Source organism: Dipodomys spectabilis, unplaced genomic scaffold, assembly GCF_019054845.1.
Source record: "Dipodomys spectabilis isolate Male_0828 unplaced genomic scaffold, ASM1905484v1 ptg000043l, whole genome shotgun sequence".
Lineage (NCBI taxonomy): Eukaryota > Metazoa > Chordata > Mammalia > Rodentia > Heteromyidae > Dipodomys > Dipodomys spectabilis.
In genome coordinates this window covers 24,742,704-24,763,535 of record NW_024870720.1, presented here as the reverse complement: position 1 = coordinate 24,763,535, position 20,832 = coordinate 24,742,704, and the positions used below count along the sequence as shown (strand labels likewise).

Genomic DNA, 20,832 nt, shown 5'->3' with positions numbered 1-20,832 from the left:
TCCCTGGACAGTTATACCCAGTGAATATTTTTGCTCTCTAAATTCAGATCTAGAAAAATATTAACATTTTTTTCTTACTATCATTTTAATTCTTACTCTCCATCTTCATCCAAAATAAATGCTCTTATTCTAGAGTCTTTGTGGTCAGAATTGGTGTCGTTTATTGAGCTAGGAGGAAGGGGAATGTACTTTTTAAATGTAAGAAACAACATTCAACTCAGGGAAGCGTCTGAATTCACCCCTGTTTATTTATTCAGATGGCAAGATTTGTTATCTCTGTGGCTAATCAGCCTGTGGCTCCAGTGTAATATTTATTTACAATACACCTAGAGCACCAGGCATTTATTTCTTCCAGCTTTTAGACTGTAAATCATAGGATGATGAATGGCGTCTTTTATTTTGCAATAGCTCTGAAGCCTGATGGAGGATGAAGAAGCTGGGTAGTGGTATTTCTTCCTGTCTGTCTAGAAAACATCGAATGGAATAATAAGGGTGCTAATAAAGATTATGATGGGTTTTTGTCTTTTTCCTTGCAGATCAAAGGAAGACCTATAATTTCTACAGCACATTGCCATTTACCAGTGACAAATTATATGCTGAGTTTGGAAGAGAGGCTTCTAAAAATTTCACAGAAATGAGCCATAGAATTGAATCCATGGTAAGTAGTTGCTTCTCTATGCTTGGGGCATTTTCTGTCATGTCCATCCAACTGATGATCATTGCAAAAAGTAAGAGGCCATCTTTTAGGGATTTAAAACCAAACTGACAATACATGACTTAGAAGAATATACTTTGCAAAGCTGCTTTGCAAAGTGCTTGTAATGTTCTTGATCAGTCAAGTTCATAAACTCTAGGAATGTGAGGATACCACCCCCTTTCCCTCCCCCCTGCAAAAATAGGTGGTTGTCTCCTAGCTTCTTAAAGATCTGGAGCAGAAGGTTTTCAAGATCGAAACTGTTTGCTACTTACATAAATTGTATTTTAGCTTTACAAATTTATAACTCTGAACCGGTTCTTGGTTCATGAGGGTGCAAGAAATTCATGTTTAGGTTTAAAGCGTCAATATTTCTATGGGAAGATGAATCTAATATTTAAGAAATTTGAAAAAAATTAGCAGTGTGCCCATTCCCCAAACAAGTGTCTGAGTGATGAAGTCTTTTTATTATCAGATTAAAGAGTAGCTGGAATTTCCAGATAATTTTCATAATAATTTGTTTATATTATAAGAAAAGAATCAGGGATTAATCTAACACCATCTACAAACTAGTGGTCGTTTTTTTTTTTAAATTTGACTTTGCACATCATTTTATCATTCTGAATAAATTTCCTTATATGAAAATTAAGGTGTCAAATTATATAATTTACAAATTGTTTTCCAAGTCTAATATCCTGAAGCAGAGCAGAATGGAAGAAGTCTGTATTGTTCTTGTTTTCCCCCCTTCTTAATTATAATGACATATCTGGGCTATTTTATAAAGCAAAGGAGGTTTATGGTGGTTCAAAGTTCTAGAGGTGGAAGGTCAAACAGCTACCTCTGATGGCTTTCTTTGTGAGAGAGTCCTGAGATGACCCAGAGCAAAGACAGGGTGTGTGTGTGTGTGTGTGTGTGTGTGTGTGTGTGTGTGTGTGTGTGTGTGTGTGTGTGTGTGTGTGTGTACGTGAGCCTCCTCTGCTCTCTCTTCTTATGTAGTCACCAGAGTTCAATTATGGGGCTCCACCCTCAAGACCTTATCTAATCCTAAACACCTTTTAAATGCCTCACCTCAAATCTCATAATCAGATTAAATTTCCACCCTCTGAATACCTCACCATGAGGATCAAATTTCAATGCATGAAGCATCTGGAGACATTCAAACCAGATTGAATCCAGAGCACTATTGCTACTGCTCTCCAGAAATTGATTCTTCTAGAAACTGTAATGAGGAGCCGGAGAGCTTGGCTACCTGGCTGAGGAGGAGGACAAGTCCTGATTATACTTGCACTTGCAGACAGCAAATCAGATAAATGTATAAAAAGCTTTCCTCTAGGACTAGATACATATCTAATGTAAAGAAAGGAATATAATAGGTAGGGCTCTTCACTACTTTCAAAAATATGTTTAAAAGTCATTTAAATTGTTTTAAGTTAAAGTCATGACTTTAAAAATCCATGTTTAAGTAAAATAACTATTCAATAAATAAATATCAAGAAATAAAAATAACTATTCAAGAAAATAACTATTTAGAGGAGTTATTTGTAATGTGCTGATTTTCTCATAGTTATAAGGTCTGTTTCAGGGCATGAAGCAATAAAATATTAAGGAATAAAAAAACTCATTTCTCTGTTAATCAATTATCAGCTTGTAGCAACTGTGTTTAGTAACCATCTACACATACTGAAAACAAGAAACCATTGAAATATTTGCTTACTGGAACTCCTATCTATAAAAGTTAATTTCACTAAAATTTGTATTTATTGCAATAATAAATGTTATCACAAAATAAATCCCTCATTTTACTAGGATGAACTTCAGAGATGCAGTTAACTACCTTGAACCATGGGCATTTCTTTTTTCTTTGTTTTTTGTTGGCCATGGGGCTTGAACTCTGGGCCTGAATGCTGTCCCTCAGCTCTTCAGCTTAAGGCTAGCACTCTACCACTTGAGCCACAGCACCACTTCTGGTTTTCTGAGTGGTTTATTGGGGATAAGAGTCTCACAGACTTTCCTGCCCAGGGAGGCTTTGAACCATGATCCTCAGATCTCAGCCTCCTGAGTGGCTAGTATTACAGGTGTGAGCCACTGGTGTCCAGCTATCATGGGCACTTCTAAGAGCATTTGCACTGCTGAGCTGGGTCACATGTTAGGACATTCAGCAAGTTTGCCTTTAGGACCATGTGACACTTCTGTGTGCTTGTTTCTATAATCCAGCTATTCCTTCAAGAAATATCTCATTTACTTTAGATACTTGCAGTTAGAATCTCCATTTCTGGGGTCCAAGAATTTAATCTGACTTGTTAAGAGAGAGTCCCTTCATTTTCTTTGATGTCTTTCTGAGTGGTAATAGCAGGTGGCCCTGTGGGCTCCCAGTAGGCTTCCAGGCCCTCCATTTTCTCCCTCTCTCCCTCCCTCCCTCCCTCCCTCCCTCCCTCCCTCCCTCCATTCCTCCTTTCCTTCCTTCCTTCCTTCCCTCCCTCCCTCCCTCCCTCCTTCCTTCCTTCCTTCCTTCCTTCCTTATTATGTACAATGTTTGTTTTTTAAAATATCTTTAAATCTTTAAGTAGTTCTTCAAAGGAGTTGGAGTTACCATTCACCAAATCAGCTTAAGAATACAATGCATCTTGATCACAGTTTACCCCTTTCAACATTCTTCCCCATCCTTTCCAACCTTCAATTTTCTTAATTTTGTACAATATTCATTGGGATTTTTAATGATTGTATTGCTCCCTCATTTCATTTGACTACCCAGGTCCTTTATTTCTAAAGTAAAGTTCAGTTCACAACACTGGGTCGATTGCCAAGAAAGATTCCTTAAGTTCAACACATTGTGCAATGTCAGTGCTTTTCACTTTTGTCTCCTATTATCGTTGTCCCTTGGGCTTTGAATTAACTTGCAAATTTCAGAATACTGCTTCTTACTGACTTATTTTGGGTATTTTTTTTTGAACAGGTGAAAAATGCATTTTCTAGATTTCCATTACAAGGAGAACTTGTGAAGTCTCACATAATCAAATTCAGGTATGTAGACCTAAAATATCGTCCTATGGCCAGTAATGCACACATTTTCAAGAGCTCATGACATGATTAAATTCATCTGACAAATATGAAGCTCTCTGTTACCATGTGCTTCACTCATTGTATAAATCGGAAAGTAAGCATTTCTCAAGATACTGGCTAGGGAAAGGCATGCTATAGGGATCTAACAGAAATCCCTTAGTGAATTAGCCCTATGGAAAGTAGCTTAGTAAAGGAGATTGGTCTTTAGTTCTTGGTTCTCCTCCTTATACATTTTCATGATTTATTTATTTATTTATTTTTAAATTTTATTGTAAAGGTGATGTACAGAGGGGTTACAGTTACATAGGTAAAGTCATGAGTATATTACTTTGTGAACAGTGTTACCTTCTCCCTCATTTTCACCTGTTTTCCCCCTCATTATTTCTTATTTTATAATTATTCTTGTTTTATTTATAAATCATTAGAATTAGAAATGCTTAAAATTTATACGTGCTTTTTAATTCTTTTTTTTACATTTTATTTTTTTTAATTAAGTTTTTTTTATTGTGAAAATACTGTACAGAGGGGTTACAGTTACATGAGCAAGGTAATGAGTACATTTCTTATCCAGCATTGTTGCCTCCTCTGTTTTTCCCCTACCATCCCTGCCCTCCTACCTCCTAGGCTATACCCCCATACCCCTTCTCCCCCCCACCACATAAATTGTAAAGTTTGTTTTTTGACATAGCATATTGTACATCTCATTGCTGCAATGGGTCAATCTGTATCCCTATTTAAACAATTTGTTTTTTCCCTTCCCCTCCCCAAATTATACCAATATTAAATACAGTGAAAACAGGGGTTATACCATAAGGGAGGGACAGACAAAGCAACAAAAAAAATCACATGGTACCTTATAAATATCTTAGAACCAATAGCAAGCAAGAAAAAACCACTTGTGTCTCTATCTTGGGGTTCATTTCACTTAACATCATCTTATCTGACCTTTTCTGCTTGTCTCAGACATATACTAGTTATTGCAAATAAGGGAAACAATGGGACCTATGTTTCTTTGGGCCTGGCTTACTTCACTTAATATAATTTTTTTCCAAGTCTTTCCATTTCCTAACAAATGGAGCGATGTCATTCTTTCTGATGGAGGCATAGAATTCCATTGTGTATATATACCATCTTTTCTTGATCTGTTCATCTACTGAGGGGCATCTGGGTTGGTTCCATATCTTAGCTATGGTAAATAGTGCTGCAATAAACATGGTTGTGCTGGTAGCTTTAGTCTGGTCTAAAAATATGGAACGCTTCACTAATTTGCTTGTCATCCTTGCACAGGGGCCATGCTAATCTTCTCTTTATTGTTCCAATTTTAGTATATGTGCTACCGAAGTGAGCACCCCTCATTATTTTTTATTCTATATCTGTATGCCCCAAATATGTAGCTAAGAGGATCTCAGGTCCATTAATCAACTGCCACTAAATATACAACTTTAGAACACAATATATATATATATATATATATACATATGTATGTATATATATATATACATAGTTTTTATATACATGTTAAGTACATAAAGAGCATAAAATATATTATTATATGTTATTTGACAAGATACGCATCTTTTTTTAAAATTAATCTTTTGGTGGAAAGAGAATGAACATACTACCTTTCTGTCAGGGCATTTGAATTGGGGGTTTTGTACATAGGAAACATCAGGACTACAGAAAATGTATTTGGATTTGTTTGCATTTTCAAATAAATGATAAGGGAAAAAAAACTTCGGTTGTGATCAAGTTCCTCTTTTCCTCCCTTTCTCTCTCTCTCTTTCCCTCCATTCTCCTTTTCTTTTCTTGTTTTTATTGTTTGATTCAGTCAAGAAAATCATGGCGTGGTGGCTCATATGCTGCTGATATTTAGATTTCGCTCTACTGAGGATCCTGAAAATGTAAATAAAATTATTGAATATATTCTACATGAAAAGTTGCATAATGTTGAAGGACCTCCTGAAGTTCATCCTGACTCAGTTAAAATTAAAAGTAAGTTTCCTTTTTTAATTTTGTCTATTTCTATGTTAGATTTGGGCACTCATTTTACTTTTGACTTTGTTTCCCCCAGTACTGATGGCTTGCTTGTTAAGCAAGTGTTCTACCAATTGAGCCTATACTTTTTACCACTTGTAAGTTCTACCCCTTGCTTTGGTACCTCTTGGATAGGGTCTGTGTTTTTACTCAGGTCTGGCCTTGGTCCTTGATTTTATGCCTCTATTGTAGCTGGGATCATAGACTCATAACACCATACAAAACTTACTCATAACACCATTTACTGTCTTTTTCTTCTTGATTTGCCCCAAACCATAATCCTCAAACTCTCTGACTCCTAAGTAGGGAGTAGTTGAAATCACAGTTGTGCACTACCTTACTTGAATCTAAAATTTTTAAAACATATATTTCATTGTTCTTGTAAAGATGATGTGCACAGGGGTTGTAGTTATGTAAGTCATATAATGAGTACATTTCTTCTTGAACAATGTCACCATTTCTCTCACTCTCTCCAAGTTTTTCCCTCCCACATCCACCTACAACGTGTACAGTTCATTTTCTAATAGCGTTTAGTGATTACCACTGCTGTATTTGTTCACCCTCTGTCCCACCTTTTCTGTGCCTCACTTACCCTTGCAAAGACAAATATATTACATGACAAAAGGAAAAGACAACAAAAACAGCAACAGTAACAACAAAAAATTACTATTAGCAGGTCATTGCTTTGGAACTGAATTATTCCAAATGAAGTATTTTAATTTTTGTCATTTTGTTGATGGTATTGGAGATTCAACTCAATGCACACACTTGTTAGGCAAGTGCTCTACCACTTGAGTCATACCTCCAGCCCCTCTTTGAATTGATTGTTTTCAAGGTAGGATCTATACTCTGCCATTGTGGGCTATGATCCTTTAACTTGCGCTTTCCTGTGTCACTGGAGATCACACACACACACACACACACACACACACACACACACACACACACACACACACACACATTGTCATTGTATTTCAGAGGTGTGTGCCATTGGTTGAGATGGAGTCTTACAAACTTCTATGTCTTACTGGCCTCAAATGGCAATCCCCCTATCTTTGCCTCCTCAGTAATATCTAGGATTATGGGTTTGAGACTGCTCCTAAGTGCTCTAGCATATGCCTCTTAAGTAAGCTTGTCATGAACTCCTGGGCAGGTTCTATACTGGACTTTAGAATTGGGCTACAGAAACTAACATAATCAGGTTTTACATATCCTTCTTTTTGCTGTTGCTTCCATGTTATGTTCTGAGAGCAGAATCAATGAAAAGGGCCAGCCACTCACCCACTTATTTTTGAGTACCATTAATATACCTTGTTTATAGCTTTTCTTAGAACACTTGTCAATGAAAAAATACTACTTGTACTTTCTAGCTGATATATTTTACAACTAGAGTTGCAAAGTATGAAGTAGGGTTTTGCTTTGTTTACTACAGAGGTTGCATTTTCCAATGTAAAAAGAAAATGTCAGGTATTTTATCCAAACTTCTGTCCCCCCTCCGCAAATAGTACTGTAGTACTATTCAAAAGATATTTTCCTTTTTTCATGGCCTTTCAACTTTTCAACATTTTTATTTGCTAATCAAAGTAATTTTATTCACTAATTTGCAAAGTGAAAAAAATTAAGTATAAAATTACTAGCACAGTTTTATTGGTCAACATTACACCTTCCAGTGACAATCTTAAAAGCAGATGAAAACACGCTCCACTTGTTTGTAGAAGCATGAAATTGTTTCATTCAGAACTTTCACATGCATGGACTCAAATAAATATATCTGAAAACAAAATAATATGGAAGCTAGGTGCCAGTGGTTCATGCCTATAATCCTGGAGATGAGGAGGCTGAGATCTGGAAGACTCACGTTTGAAGCCAGCCCAGGTTGAAGAGTCTGAGAGACTCTTAACTCCAATTAACCATTAAAAACACTGAGCAGAAAGCATGGCTCAAGTGGTAGAGTGCCAGCGGAGCAAGCAAACAAAGCAAGCACAATGCCCTGAGTTCAAACACCAGGACTGGCAATATATGTATATGTATGTATGTATGTCTATATAGTATATATACATGCATATATATATATACACATACATATATATGTATATGTACATGTATATATACAAGTATATATACTATATAATATGGAAAATGCATGTGTACTGAACATGTACAGACTCTTGTCATTTTTCTTTAATAGTATAACAATAATTTATATAGAATTTACATTTATACTAGGTGTTACAATGAACTTAGAGATGATTTAAAGTGTATGGGAGAGACACTGTAGGTTATATACAAACACTAAACCATTTTTGATCATCAGTGGAGTTTAGTATCCACAGGGTTTCCTGGGACTTATCTCCAAAAGATGTTAAAAAGAAAATTGTATATTATTTTTGTTGCCAGGCAATGAAAATACTTCAGAGAGCTAAGTTGTCTATTCTTATGTATCGTCTCAATTTAGGTGCATTCTACCTCTAACTAACTCCAAACTACTAATGAGCAGGAAAGGACTGAATGGAAAAGAAACTCTGTATTTTGTTAGTATTCCCTTGCCTATGTCATTTTCAGTAAAAAAAACCATTCCTTAATACACATAATACACATAAGAATGAGAAAGGCAATGGTAAGAATGCCTTTGCTGTTTTCTGGGTACAGATAGAAAACATGACCTTCTGGAATTGTCAGTGTCCCCTCCCCACCTCTCCTTTTCCCTTCCCTCCACTCCCCTCCCCTCCCTGCTGAGTGGTAGGTGTACCACATTTATGTTCTAGTCACTGTGTGGCCATGCTGCCACCCATTATGGGTTCTCCAGAGCCTTATTTTGAAGAGCTACATGAATGGCATATGCAAATGTTATGTTAAACAACTGTAGACACACAAAGACCATGTGCTTCCCTGCTCACACCATAGCTTATTGAACAACATTTTCAAAACATAAATTACAAGATAACATTAGATAGCAAGATTGCATTTGATAACATTAGATAACGAGATAACCTTAGATAGCCTGGCACAGTAGCACATGCCTATAATCCTAGCTACTCAGGAGGCTGAGATCAGAGGATCCAGGTTCGAAGACAGACCAGGCAGGAAAGTCCATGAGAATCTTATTTCTAATTAACCACCAGAAAACTGGAAGTAGTGCTGTGGCTCAAAGGGGTAGAGTGCTAGCCTTGAGTGAAAATGCGCACCCAGACCTTTTGTTCAAGCCCCAAGATCAACAATAAATAAGTAAGTAAGTAAATAAATAACAAGATAAACTATTAGGAATTTTAAAGCAGCAACAATGAAGTTCAAAAATATGGGTAATGTGAGTCAGTTGGGTTGCACCTGTCACCATGGTGATGCTTCCTTGTGAGAAGAATTAACATATTAAGCCAGACTTTTCTCTATGAAAACTTGAGGTAGAGAAGAATATGATAGATTACTTGAAGTAGAGACTATTAAGTCTCTTAAATAGTAACTGAAGCTACATCATCAATTCTTCCTCATGTTTGTCCTTTTCCTCACAAATAGCTAGATGAAGAAGATCAGAAAGAAGAATTTCTAGAATACAAATTTCTAGCAAATCAATGCTAGTAAATACTAAAAGATAAACTATCATATAAATAGTTTTGCATTTAGGACATTCATTGTTCCATACATGTTCAAAGATAATAGTGTTGCTTATTGGATATATATTAATATTCAGGAAACATGAGAACTTAATAGTTTTCTACATTTTTGTTTGGAGTAGTGTTTGTATAGGACTAGGATATGAGTGCTGAGAAGTTAAAATGCTAGAGTCATTGGCTTGAGTTACATGGTACATTGAAAGCTCATTACCTCTCTCAACAGTAAGAGCTAGGAATACCATGATTTATAAAATATGATTGAGGGCTAATTCATGGAACAAGTGAGATGATGCTTAATAAAATAATTAGAAGTAAGGGCTAATAAAAATATCATTACATTTAGGAGCCAACGCTACAATTTAGACCAATATTTTCCCCCAAAGAGTAAGGGAACTGCCTGTACTTATTTCCTGGTGTACAGTACATATTCTTGCATGTCAACACAAAATTAGTGTATCAGAATTACTGGGAGAGGTCACCAGATTTTACATTATCCATATGCTCCCTATATGACTCTTGTCCACTCTGTTTATTGTTGCCTCCCCTCCCTAGAAAAATGAAACTACTATGTCCATGACTAACTATACTGCTTACCACACTACCCAGAGATACTGTAACCGAATTTGGCAACTATTTGTATTTGAAAAACCCAGTTTTTCTTAGTCTAATTCAGATTGGCTGACTTTCTTCTACTTACTATTTCCGTATGTTGCAGAAATCAACAGGACAGAAACAGACAAGTACCTCAACAATTGTAAGTTAAAAATATTTATTAAGGTTGCTTTACCTGAATGTATAAAAGGAAACACTGTTTATAATATACACGTACTTTGTGTTATTGTAACACAATAACACACAAGACAGAATAAGCTTGGATCAGCTTGTGTACAGCTCATGGTGCTTTATCTCTTCTCTCAGGCACAACTGAACATTAAAAGCAGCAAAACTGGGCAGGGTACTAGGTACATGCCTGTAATTACATCTTACTTGGGAGGTTGAGATCAGAAGATCTTGGTTTGAAGCTAGCTCAGGCCAAGAAGTCCATGAACTCTATCTCTAATTAAGCAGAAAAAAGCTGTGCTGGAGGCATGGTTTAAGCAATAGAGCAGGAAAGCCCTGAGTTTAAGCCCCAATACTAGCCCATGCACACAAAATTATCAAAACTGGGAAAATTCCAGAGTGGATGTGCAGGTGTCTGTGGCCATGAATACTAGAAAATAAGGTGATCAACTGGTTAAAAAAAAAGAGGTGTAGTTGCTCTTTTATTTAATTTCCTACTTTTGTTGGATACTGGTAACTTATACCTGTAATCTAAGCCACTCAGGAGACTGAGATCTAAGGATCATTGAAAGCAGCAAGAAAGTCCATGAGACTCTCATCTCTAATTAACAACCAAAAAGCTGGAAATGGATCTGTGGTTCAGTTGAGCACTAGACAGAGAGAGACAGAGAGACAGAGACAGAGAGAGACAGAGAGACAGATAGAGAAGCAGAGAGAGACAGAAGAACAACAAAAACAAGCTCAGGCGCAGTGCCCAGGCCCTTAGTTCAACCCCCGTTCTGTTACCACCACCACCAAAAAAGTACTCTGTATGTCTATATGTTATAATTCTAAGCTGCAGTCAAAAACTTCTGTTGTTTACTCTAAATAAAATCTTGATGTTATCAATTTTAAAATGTGGAAATTTCAGGCAGTTATAGGATTGAAATACTTTGATGACTTTACAGAGGGCCCAGAAAATATCTTTCACAATCTTTCAAAAGTGCTGACTCTACACTCCTTCCCTCTTCTATAGCAGAACACCCCCCCCCCCCCCCCGTGACGCAAGGAATACATTAATACTTGCAGAATCAGTACATACTATACCTAGCTTTAAAACATGGAAGGGAATGTGCTGCTTACCACCTTAACATGTTGATCAACTTAAAATCTTAACTAAGCATGGAACTAAGGTATAATTCCATTATTTAAATAGCATATATTATTTCCATTAATATTTATTGGAAATTTACCATGTTCTTTTACTGTGAGAGTTGATAAGGATGCAACATGCAAAATGGATTAGATATAATTCTTTCCTACAGAAGTTCACTCACTATGAGACGTATGCACAAGCACACAATTCTAAATGAACGATGCTCAGTTAAGGGCCATTTTATCACACAAGGTACCATGCCTTATTGCAGTGTATTTGTTTGTTTGTTTGATTTGTCATGATTGTATTTGAGAATGTTAGCATTTATAGACCTGGCATATTATAAAATATTCTATGATGCACAGGACAGCAGCCTACAACAAAGAATTGTATGGCTCAAAATATCAATGGTGCCAAGATTGAGAAACTCTACTGTAAAAAAATTGAGGACAAAATGCATACACACAACCATACACAGCAAATTTCTATTTATTATAATAATAATAATAATTATTATTATTATTGCATCAAGGAAGTCATAAGTAATGCAGTTTAGAAGCAGGGAAATAAAGGAGATATCATTGGAAAGATAATGTGTAATTTAAATCTTTACAAGATGAATAGGAATTAACGAACTAAATGTCAGGGATTACAGAAAGGGAGGAAACAAAGAAATGTTTGATCTTATAAGAGTATAACATAAAAGAATTTATGATATAATAGCAAATTGATGTTTGAAGCAACTGTTAGTCAATGCATTATCTGTCGTTGGCAGGCTGTGGGACCAGGAGAAGTAAATCTACCAAAGAAAGTCTCAGAATCGTTGGTGGGACGCAGGTAGAAGAGGGAGAATGGCCGTGGCAGGCCAGCTTGCAATGGGATGGGGCCCATCGCTGCGGAGCAACGTTAATCAGTAACACCTGGCTTGTGAGCGCTGCTCATTGCTTTCGAACGTAAGTCCTACACCTCGAGGAGGACTCGAGGTGAACAAAGTGTATTGTGTTTTCCACTGCATGTTTATGAAATATGTCCAGAATTTTGAGACGGGTGAGTTTAACATAAAGTGAAGATCACATGCTTATCACAGAGGGAATGGGGACTCTCAGAAAATTTAGTGAGAGGTTTTCTGCTTTCTATTTGAGATGGTACCAGTGCACATTATTCAACAGTAATGTACATTGTCATACACACATTAATTTGTCAAAGAAAGTGAGAATTTTAAAGTTACCTTTGGAGCTTGATGTGAATGAGAAGAGTTCATTATTCACTTACTATCTGTGTAAGAAATAAAGGCTGGCGGTTGTAGGTTTGATCTCAGTGGGGAATTCCATGTTAGACAATGATGGAATTAGAAGTAATAAATTATACAAGTGACTAGATTAGCTAGTATTATTGTAAGGAATGGTAGATTTTCAACCCAGTGCCAAATATCTCCAGTGCATACAGTAGAAACACTTTGTTAAATTGTTCTGAGGCCTCTATTTTTCAAAGAAAAAAATTTAAGATTTTTGGTAGAGGATATAAGTGAATGGACTATATTTAGTTTTCTCATTCTGTGCAATATCATATTTCCATATGTCTCTTGTAATCATTCATGTCCCCAAATGTCCAAAAAACCCAGGCTTTGGAATAGGTGGCTTGTCATGTAAAGTAGTATGCATAACCTAACAGAATTCCAACCATGAGCATGGTTCTTAGATTATAAAAAAATTACTTCTGTCAGTAGAAACTATTATTTTAAAAAGGAAGACGTGGCAAAGTGCTGGTGGCTCACACATGTAATCCTAGCTACTCAGGAGGTTGAGATCTGAGCATCAAAGTTCAAAGCCAGCCTGGGCAGAAAGTCTTATCTCCAATTAACCACCAGAAAACTGAAAGTGGTACCTTAGCTCAAAGTGGTAGGGCACTAGTCTTGAGCAAAAAGCCCAGGGACACTGACGAGGATCTGAGTTCAAGCCCCAGGACTGACACATACACAAAAAAAGAATAAAAGAAAAACATATTGACACCTATAGGCAAAATTATTTCATGTAAATCATCAGATTGGTAGCATGGTAAACTAGAATTTATTCTTTGTTGTTTTTCTCTCCAGGTACAAGGATCCAACCAGATGGACTGCTTCCTTTGGAGTAACAATAAAACCTTCAAAAATGAAAACAGGCCTCCGAAGGATAATTGTCCATGAAAAATACAAATATCCATCACATGACTATGATATTTCACTTGCAGAGCTTGCTAAGCCTGTTCCCTACACGAATGAAATACACAGAATTTGTCTCCCTGATGCAACCCACGAGTTCCACCCGGGGGAAGAGATGTTTGTGACAGGGTTTGGAGCACTGCAAAATGATGGTGGGTATATAAGGAGCAACTCAGAGCATAGTAACTTATGTTGGTGTTATGATGTATTTAAAGAACAGAACTTTTCTATTCTATGTTTGGTCATATGGACCAAGGGTAAATCAGACTCTTGTTATTTAGAGATTGCATTCATCTTTCCTATGGTAATCTACTATCAATTACATCATCACTGTTACATTAATCACGTTTTTTAAGTTATCTGAAAGAGCAAATATGATACCTAGCCACTCAACTTTTAGTTAGGGGATTAAAACTCTTAGAAGATGAAAGATTATTAATATGCCCAGTTGTGAAGATAAGATAATTCCCCACCTCAAATTTTTTTCTTTTCATTTTTTTTTCTTTTTGTCAGTCGTGGAGCTTGAACTCAGGGCCTGTACTTTGTATCTGAGGTCTTTTGCTCAAGGCTAGCACTTTATCACTTTGAACCACAGCCCCACTTCTGGCTTTTGGTTACTGGAGATAAGAGTCTCACCAGGAGTTTTCTGCCCAGGCTAGCTTCAAACTACAATCAGATCTCATCCTCCTGAGTAGTGGGGATTACAGTTGTGAGCTACCAGTTTCATTTAATTTTTAATGGAGTGAAACTTGCTTGATCTTCTTTCCTAGGTACCTAAATATTTATTCTCACTATTTAAGAGAAGAAACTTATGCCTAAATATTACTGTGTGTGGAACACACATATTATTCTAAGATTCATTATTATCATCTTCTTGCATAAATGAAAGAATTTCTTCAAATTATAAAGTGTATGTATATCTATCAACACAAAGACTTTCTTCTCTTTAGGTTATGGTCAGAATCACCTTTGGCAAGTACAAGTTGAACTCATAGACTCTAAAACTTGCAATCAACCCCAAGTTTACAATGGTGTCATAACCCCCACAATGTTATGTGCTGGCTCCTTAAAAGGAAAGCGAGATGCATGTCAGGTGAGTGGATTTGCCTTCTAGGATGATGTGTAATGTTCTGTTTACTTTTTTAGTAATAATGACAGGCTTACAGAAAATTGTGATACTATCAACAAGGAGTCACATCTATAGCCTTTGTTCAGTTTTGTTTTCAATCTCTACACCTTACATAAACACAATACATTAAAAAATCTGAGAATGGACAGTGGTGCAAAATGTGGATTTGTGTTAACTGCCACTACAGTCAAAACAAAGTTTATTCCATGGACACAAATCTATACATACGTATTTATCCTGGTCTAATAGGATTGACATTTTACTAGCTTGAGTGGAGTGTAGAATAGAAAACTTGCCTTCTCTTAAGTGTCTTTCCCTTTCCCTTTTGATAAAATTGACTATTAACAAATATAAATATTGAATTTTACTCTGTATTTTGAGAACCACACAGGCAACCTTATATTTCAACTGCTGTACATAATTTAGAGAGAAATTTGAGAAGGAAAGGGAAAGTTTATCCAAAGTTTTCCTTTTTTAATGAGTTATTTTTTATTTTTTTTTTTGTTGGTCGTGGGGCTGACCTCTGGGACTGGGTATTGTCCCTCAGCTCTTTAGCTCAAGGCTAGTACTCTACCACTTGAGCCACAGCACCACTTCTGGGTTTTTTTCTGCTTATGTGGTTCTGAGGAATTGAACCCAGGGCCTCATGCATGCAAGGCAACCGCTCTACCACTGAGCCAACTTGTCAGCCCTAATGATTCATTTTTAAATATTTTATTCATAAACACCTTAATTTCTCATGGCATTAAAAGCTTCATTTTACTATTCACTTTCTATAGATTGGTAGTGGGAAAAATTCTCCTAATAAGTTTCCTTTGTCTGTCAAAGTCTTTATTTCCTCTTAATTTCTGAAGCTATGGAAATCTGGGTAGACAATTCTCTTTCAACTCTAGAATCATGTCCTATGTGGTTTCTGAGCTGACTCTGCTTCTGTTGGATTTATTTTTTCCCTTGCAGGTGATGGTGCCATTTCTCTTGCCATATTCAAACATGTTTTGTTGACTTCAGAATTCAGAAATTTTATGATTTGTCTTGGCATAAATTTGTTTGGATTTATCCTGTTTCAGAATTTCAACTTGATTTTGTTTTCAGAATTCTGAATTCTTTGTCAAATTATTTGTTTATACTCTCTGTATGTTTCCCTTATTTCATCTCTTGTTTTTTGGTCTTCTCTTTGAGTTCATTAAGTGGTTAACTTGTGTGTTCTTTGATTTCAGCTAGGTGCTTATACATTTCTTCAATGTTTTAAAAAATTTTATTTTATTGCAAAGATGCTGTACAGAGGGGCTACAGTTACATGAGGAAGGCAATGAGTACATTTCTTGTCAAGCATTTTATTGTTGTTGTTGTTATTGTTGTTGTTTGAGGCGGGGACTCAAACTTGGTATCTGATGCTTGCTTATTCACTCATGGGCTGGTGCTCTGTGCTCTGAGCCATGCCTCCAATCCCTGATCTTTAATTTTGTTTTTCCTTCTTGTGATTGATGTTTGAACTCATCATTAGAGGTTTCATCCATTCAGTTTTATGCCTGTGTTGTTAAATTGTTGGCCATTACAAGAGACATATTTCCTTGTGTCTTTATTTTGCTAATAGTTCTAGTTTGGGATTTCTGCATCTACTTTTTTCCCCTCTGATTAAATACTCAGTTGATTTCTCAATATTTAGGTACATCTAGGTAGTGACAGGATTGATACTTTTTTTCTCTTCTCATTATCTTGTGAGAGGAATGTGCTTAAAGTGCTGGGTCCTGTCCTTAATTCCTCTTAGAGAAAAGAAGCTTAGAGTGAGTTTGAGTCAGCCATACCTTTGGGGGTTCTTCCAGGCTTTCTAGTTTATTTTGTTTGTTTTCCTCATTGCCACTGAAGTTTCCTACAGGGAGCTGGGACTGAAGCAGTATTCATTCATACTCCACTACTCTACTTCATTCTTCTGGGGAAACTAGTGATGCACTTGATGTATACATAACCTGCAACCTCTAGAATCTCTCTCGGGGTCCGTCTGCATCATTTTCAAGATGGTGCACAGGAGAAGCACCATGAGATGTTGGGAGAATGGAGACCACTTTGTCACCTGCTCTAATTTCCCTAGCAACTCAAAGAAGTAGTTTTATAATTTGTTTCTCTTTCTTCTACATGGCTCAGTAGATGGGAAGTGCTGCCTCCATTTAAATCATTATCTGGATACTCTTTTCTCTGAATTTCCTTTTTATGCCCCTGTATGGGTCTGGATTCTAATGATCAAAATTATTACTGCAAAATTGCTTTATACGGTACATCTTATTTCTAGTAAGTAGAGCATAGACTCTAAAATCAAGGCCCATGTGCTTATACTCATTTTATATTTCTCACATCATATAGTGGTATCAGCAAATGTATATCAGTTAATTGATTTTGAAATTACAAACATCTTATTTCACATTCATCTACTGATGGTATTAGTGTTTTAAAAGGATAAGAGAAATTTTTACCAGGAAATCAGTATAATGTGTGTGGGGAAAACATGAACTTTTGAATTACACTGTTTGGATTCCAACCCAGGGTCTGCCACTGATCTAAGGCAAATTGTTAATTTCTCCGTGTTTCAATTTCTTTACTGATAACCCGGAAAAAATACAACCTTAATCCTATGTTTTGCTGAAAGATTTGCATGAGGGTCAGTCATGGATTTCAGACTTTCTTGAAATCCCTGGTACTCTGGAGGAATAGGTAGGAAGATTGTGTTCTGAGACTGGCTTTTGCAAAAAGTGTAAGACTCTAAACCAAAAAATGTAACAAAAGATTAAAAAATAAAAAAACAAAAACAGAGCTGGGGGTATGATTAATGGCAGGGTGTTTACATTGCAAATACAAGCTCTGAGTTCAAAACTTCATGCAACAACATGTTAATTAATTAAGAGCTTCATAGAATTCTCAATACATGTGGCTGGTCAGTACCTTAAGGCCTAGGATCTTGTGAGATGGGCAGATAGTGCCTTGCTTTATGACCTGTGGAAAATACTGGTATCTGTGGGTTTATATATGTACTTTCTAGGTTTTGCTCTGTGCTAAGCTTTACATTCAGTGTGGTACTAAAACTTCATGATAGTCATTACACATATTATTCAGAACATTTATAGATAGGTAAATTAAAGGCTTTAGTTAACTGGGAAAGACTGAACTAAATATTGAAACAGGTGTCTGACTCTAATATCTGTGCTCCTTATCAGCAATCCATCCTTTTCTGGTGAATAATGCTGCGCAATTCAGGAAGCATCTTATATAGGGAGCTATTTGTCTGATGAGTCAGATAAATTAAGATGACTGCTCTCCAGTCTCAGCATACTCAACCCTGAGACTGAGTCCATCCTTCCAGTGTCTTACCTCCTCCTTTATACAGCTGACATGCACAAAGGAAAACACTTCTGTGTTCAGGCACACTGAAGGCTTTTGAAAATCACCATATTCATTACATTCTTAACTTAGAATAATGCCTTCTGTGGGGAACTGAACTCTGAATTGCTCACCTTTCCCTTTTCTTTTAGGGCGACTCTGGAGGACCACTTGTTAGTTCAGATGCTAGAGATGTCTGGTACCTTGCTGGAATAGTGAGCTGGGGAGATGAATGTGGGCAACCCAACAAGCCTGGGGTGTATACTCGAGTGACTGCTGTCCGGGACTGGATCGCTAACCATACTGGCATCTAAGAGAAAAACTCAGTGGGATGAATTTTTTTTGTGTGTGAGTGTGTGTGTCAGCCATCTATAGAGATACAGAATTTCAGAAGAAGCCTTACAAAGCACCCAGATCTGACCCATTTCGCTCAGCTGTTTGATGTGTGACTTTCTTTCCAAGCCTCGCTGAATACATGAACATCTTTTTTTTTTTTTTTTTCTGCCAGATGGACTCTGTATGACTTGAATTCACATGTTTTACAAAAGTTGTCTGTCATCAAAATTTTGGCTTATTGACATAAATTCCTCATATATATATATATATATACATACATATATGTACATACAAAATTAGAAGCAATACCTAATTTAATTTAATCAGTTTCTGTGATCTCAGGAAATTTCAAGATATAGGATGTAAGAGGAAAATACAAAAAGAAAAAAAATGACCCTCAACAGTCTATAAACAGAGAAGTGTGCAGTATTTTTTCTTTGCAGTATAAGGGAAACGTAAACACATTATAAAAGATCCAACAAACAGAATCATCTGACTACTTAACTCTTCATGAAGGAGAAAGAATGGAATTGAAGTTAAAGGAATGTAGGGAAAACCAAGCTGGAGATGTAGCTCAATTGGTGGAGTGCTAGTCAAGCAAGCAGCGGAATAAACATAAAACCTGAATTCAAACCCCAGTACCAGAAAAAAGAACTACAAATACCTATGGAGAAATCAAGATGCTGCTTTATTTTTTTAAGTCAAATAACTGAAAAGATGACAGTGAGAATTCAGTTTTTTTGTGACTACAACAAATACAAAACCCCTATACAACATGCTTATTCTGAACAAGTTCTAGCAAGAAAACAATATTTACCACTGCATTACTGAAGATGTTAATATATAATAACGAAACACACAAACTACCTATTTCCTTGACACTGGAATATGATAATTTATGAAAAATGGGGAAGATGGGAAAAATGGGGAAAATTGTCCTTAACTTTACTGAAAACACTTCAAATGTTAGTCTACAGTTTATTTAAGAATAATCAGCATCACTTATATGGCAAAAATAATAGTGTAACTGAGTGGGAAAGAACAAAGAGAATCACTCCAAACTATTGCCAAGTGCGATTATTAACAAGCTTTCCCAACAGTAGAACCTGAAGGAAATAGTTACAGGCATTAGTGGGTGCCCGTAATCATGCACTTGGAGCTGGTGCTCACTGCGAGTTGGCTGTAAATGTGTCTTCCTGGCTGTTGTTTGCAGTCCGTGATGGTGGGCTGAGGGAGGAGGTACCATGCAGAGGATGGAGGCTGTCTTTCTGTTGCCTTTAGTATAGTAGGTATTGATGATGTCCTGGAAATAAGACTGAAGAATGAAAGCTTGACACTGGATACCTTTTGTAATTTTAGTTTTGATAAAACGATTCCTAAGCCATGAAAGACATAATATTGAATGTATCTAAACTTCAAATATTGAATGTATACTAAAATTAGGACAAGTGTCATGACATATAACAATGAAGTCTCTCAGTTTCCTTTTCCTCATTATTCTATACTGTACCATAACCACTTTGAAAACCATTATTATCAGGAAAAGTTTGACTTTGATTTAATCAAGTAATACCAGCACATGAAGTGATAAAATTTAGGTGCTTTTTGAAAGCCGGATTAAAAAAAAATGACAGGAATGGATAGTGTTAAATATTTTACACAAACTATTATTTTGTTGTTGGTGTTTTTATTCTTTCCTGTCCTAGGAACTGAACTCAGGGCCTGTGCACTGTCCCTGAACTTGCTTTGGCTCCCTGAGCTTGTTTTTGCTCAAGGCTAGCATTCTACCACTTGAGCCACAGTATCATTTCCAGCTTTTGCTTGCTTGTTTGTTTGTTCATGTGGACTAAGGAATTGAACCCAGGGCTTCATACATGCTATACAAGCACTCTACCACTAAGCCACATTTCCAGACCCAAACTATCATTGTTATTATTATTCTGTGGAATAAAATCTCTTGGGAAAAGTTAAGCAAATGGTGAATTTTCAGAAACAAGAACATTTTGAACCAAACTATGTTCAGTGTTCTATTAAACTGAGTGCTCCGAGTATATTCTAATCTTTGGTCACTAGGTGGCACCTGACAGCTGTAGGAACACAGAGGGACAAAACACACCTAGATTTAATGATGAAAGAGGTGACATTTATCAAGATGTTTTGTATTTATAAATGGATTTATTGAATGGTAATGGTAAGGACAATAAAATATAATAAAGAGATATTAATCATCATCATGAGTAATGGCAATAAATATATTAATGGTTTATGGACTGTACATTTTAGAGTATGGTCTATGAACTTTTAAAAATAAGTTCATTATTAAAACATATGCCATGTTATGTTTCCAGCAGCCTCAAATACCCGTGTCTAGTGACTGATCTGTACTATGTAGGGCTGCAATGTTCACCAGATGAAATCTTCTGACGATGCTTTTCTTAGAATGCAACCGATCAGAAATGTTGCATAGCTAAAGCTACGCACTGACTT

General features: G+C 36.3%; 1 protein-coding gene and 1 non-coding gene across 2 annotated transcripts in view; one reads left to right on the top strand and one right to left on the bottom strand.

Annotated features, from left to right (window-relative positions):
* The window catches only part of LOC122106845 (transmembrane protease serine 11E-like), an 82,164-nt gene extending 63,841 nt beyond the window's left edge, over positions 1-18,323 (top strand). Inside the window, exons 3-10 of the mRNA XM_042678375.1 lie at positions 537-658; positions 3,648-3,715; positions 5,583-5,746; positions 10,112-10,150; positions 12,087-12,264; positions 13,404-13,663; positions 14,462-14,604; positions 18,162-18,323. Of these exons, the coding sequence (XP_042534309.1) occupies positions 537-658; positions 3,648-3,715; positions 5,583-5,746; positions 10,112-10,150; positions 12,087-12,264; positions 13,404-13,663; positions 14,462-14,604; positions 18,162-18,323 (1,136 nt within the window). The remainder of the gene's footprint in view (positions 1-536; positions 659-3,647; positions 3,716-5,582; positions 5,747-10,111; positions 10,151-12,086; positions 12,265-13,403; positions 13,664-14,461; positions 14,605-18,161) is intronic.
* Positions 4,997-5,103, bottom strand: LOC122106932. Its single transcript, XR_006147252.1, has one exon. It is a non-coding gene; the product is annotated as a U6 spliceosomal RNA (small nuclear RNA).
* Positions 18,324-20,832: the final 2,509 nt, after the last annotated feature.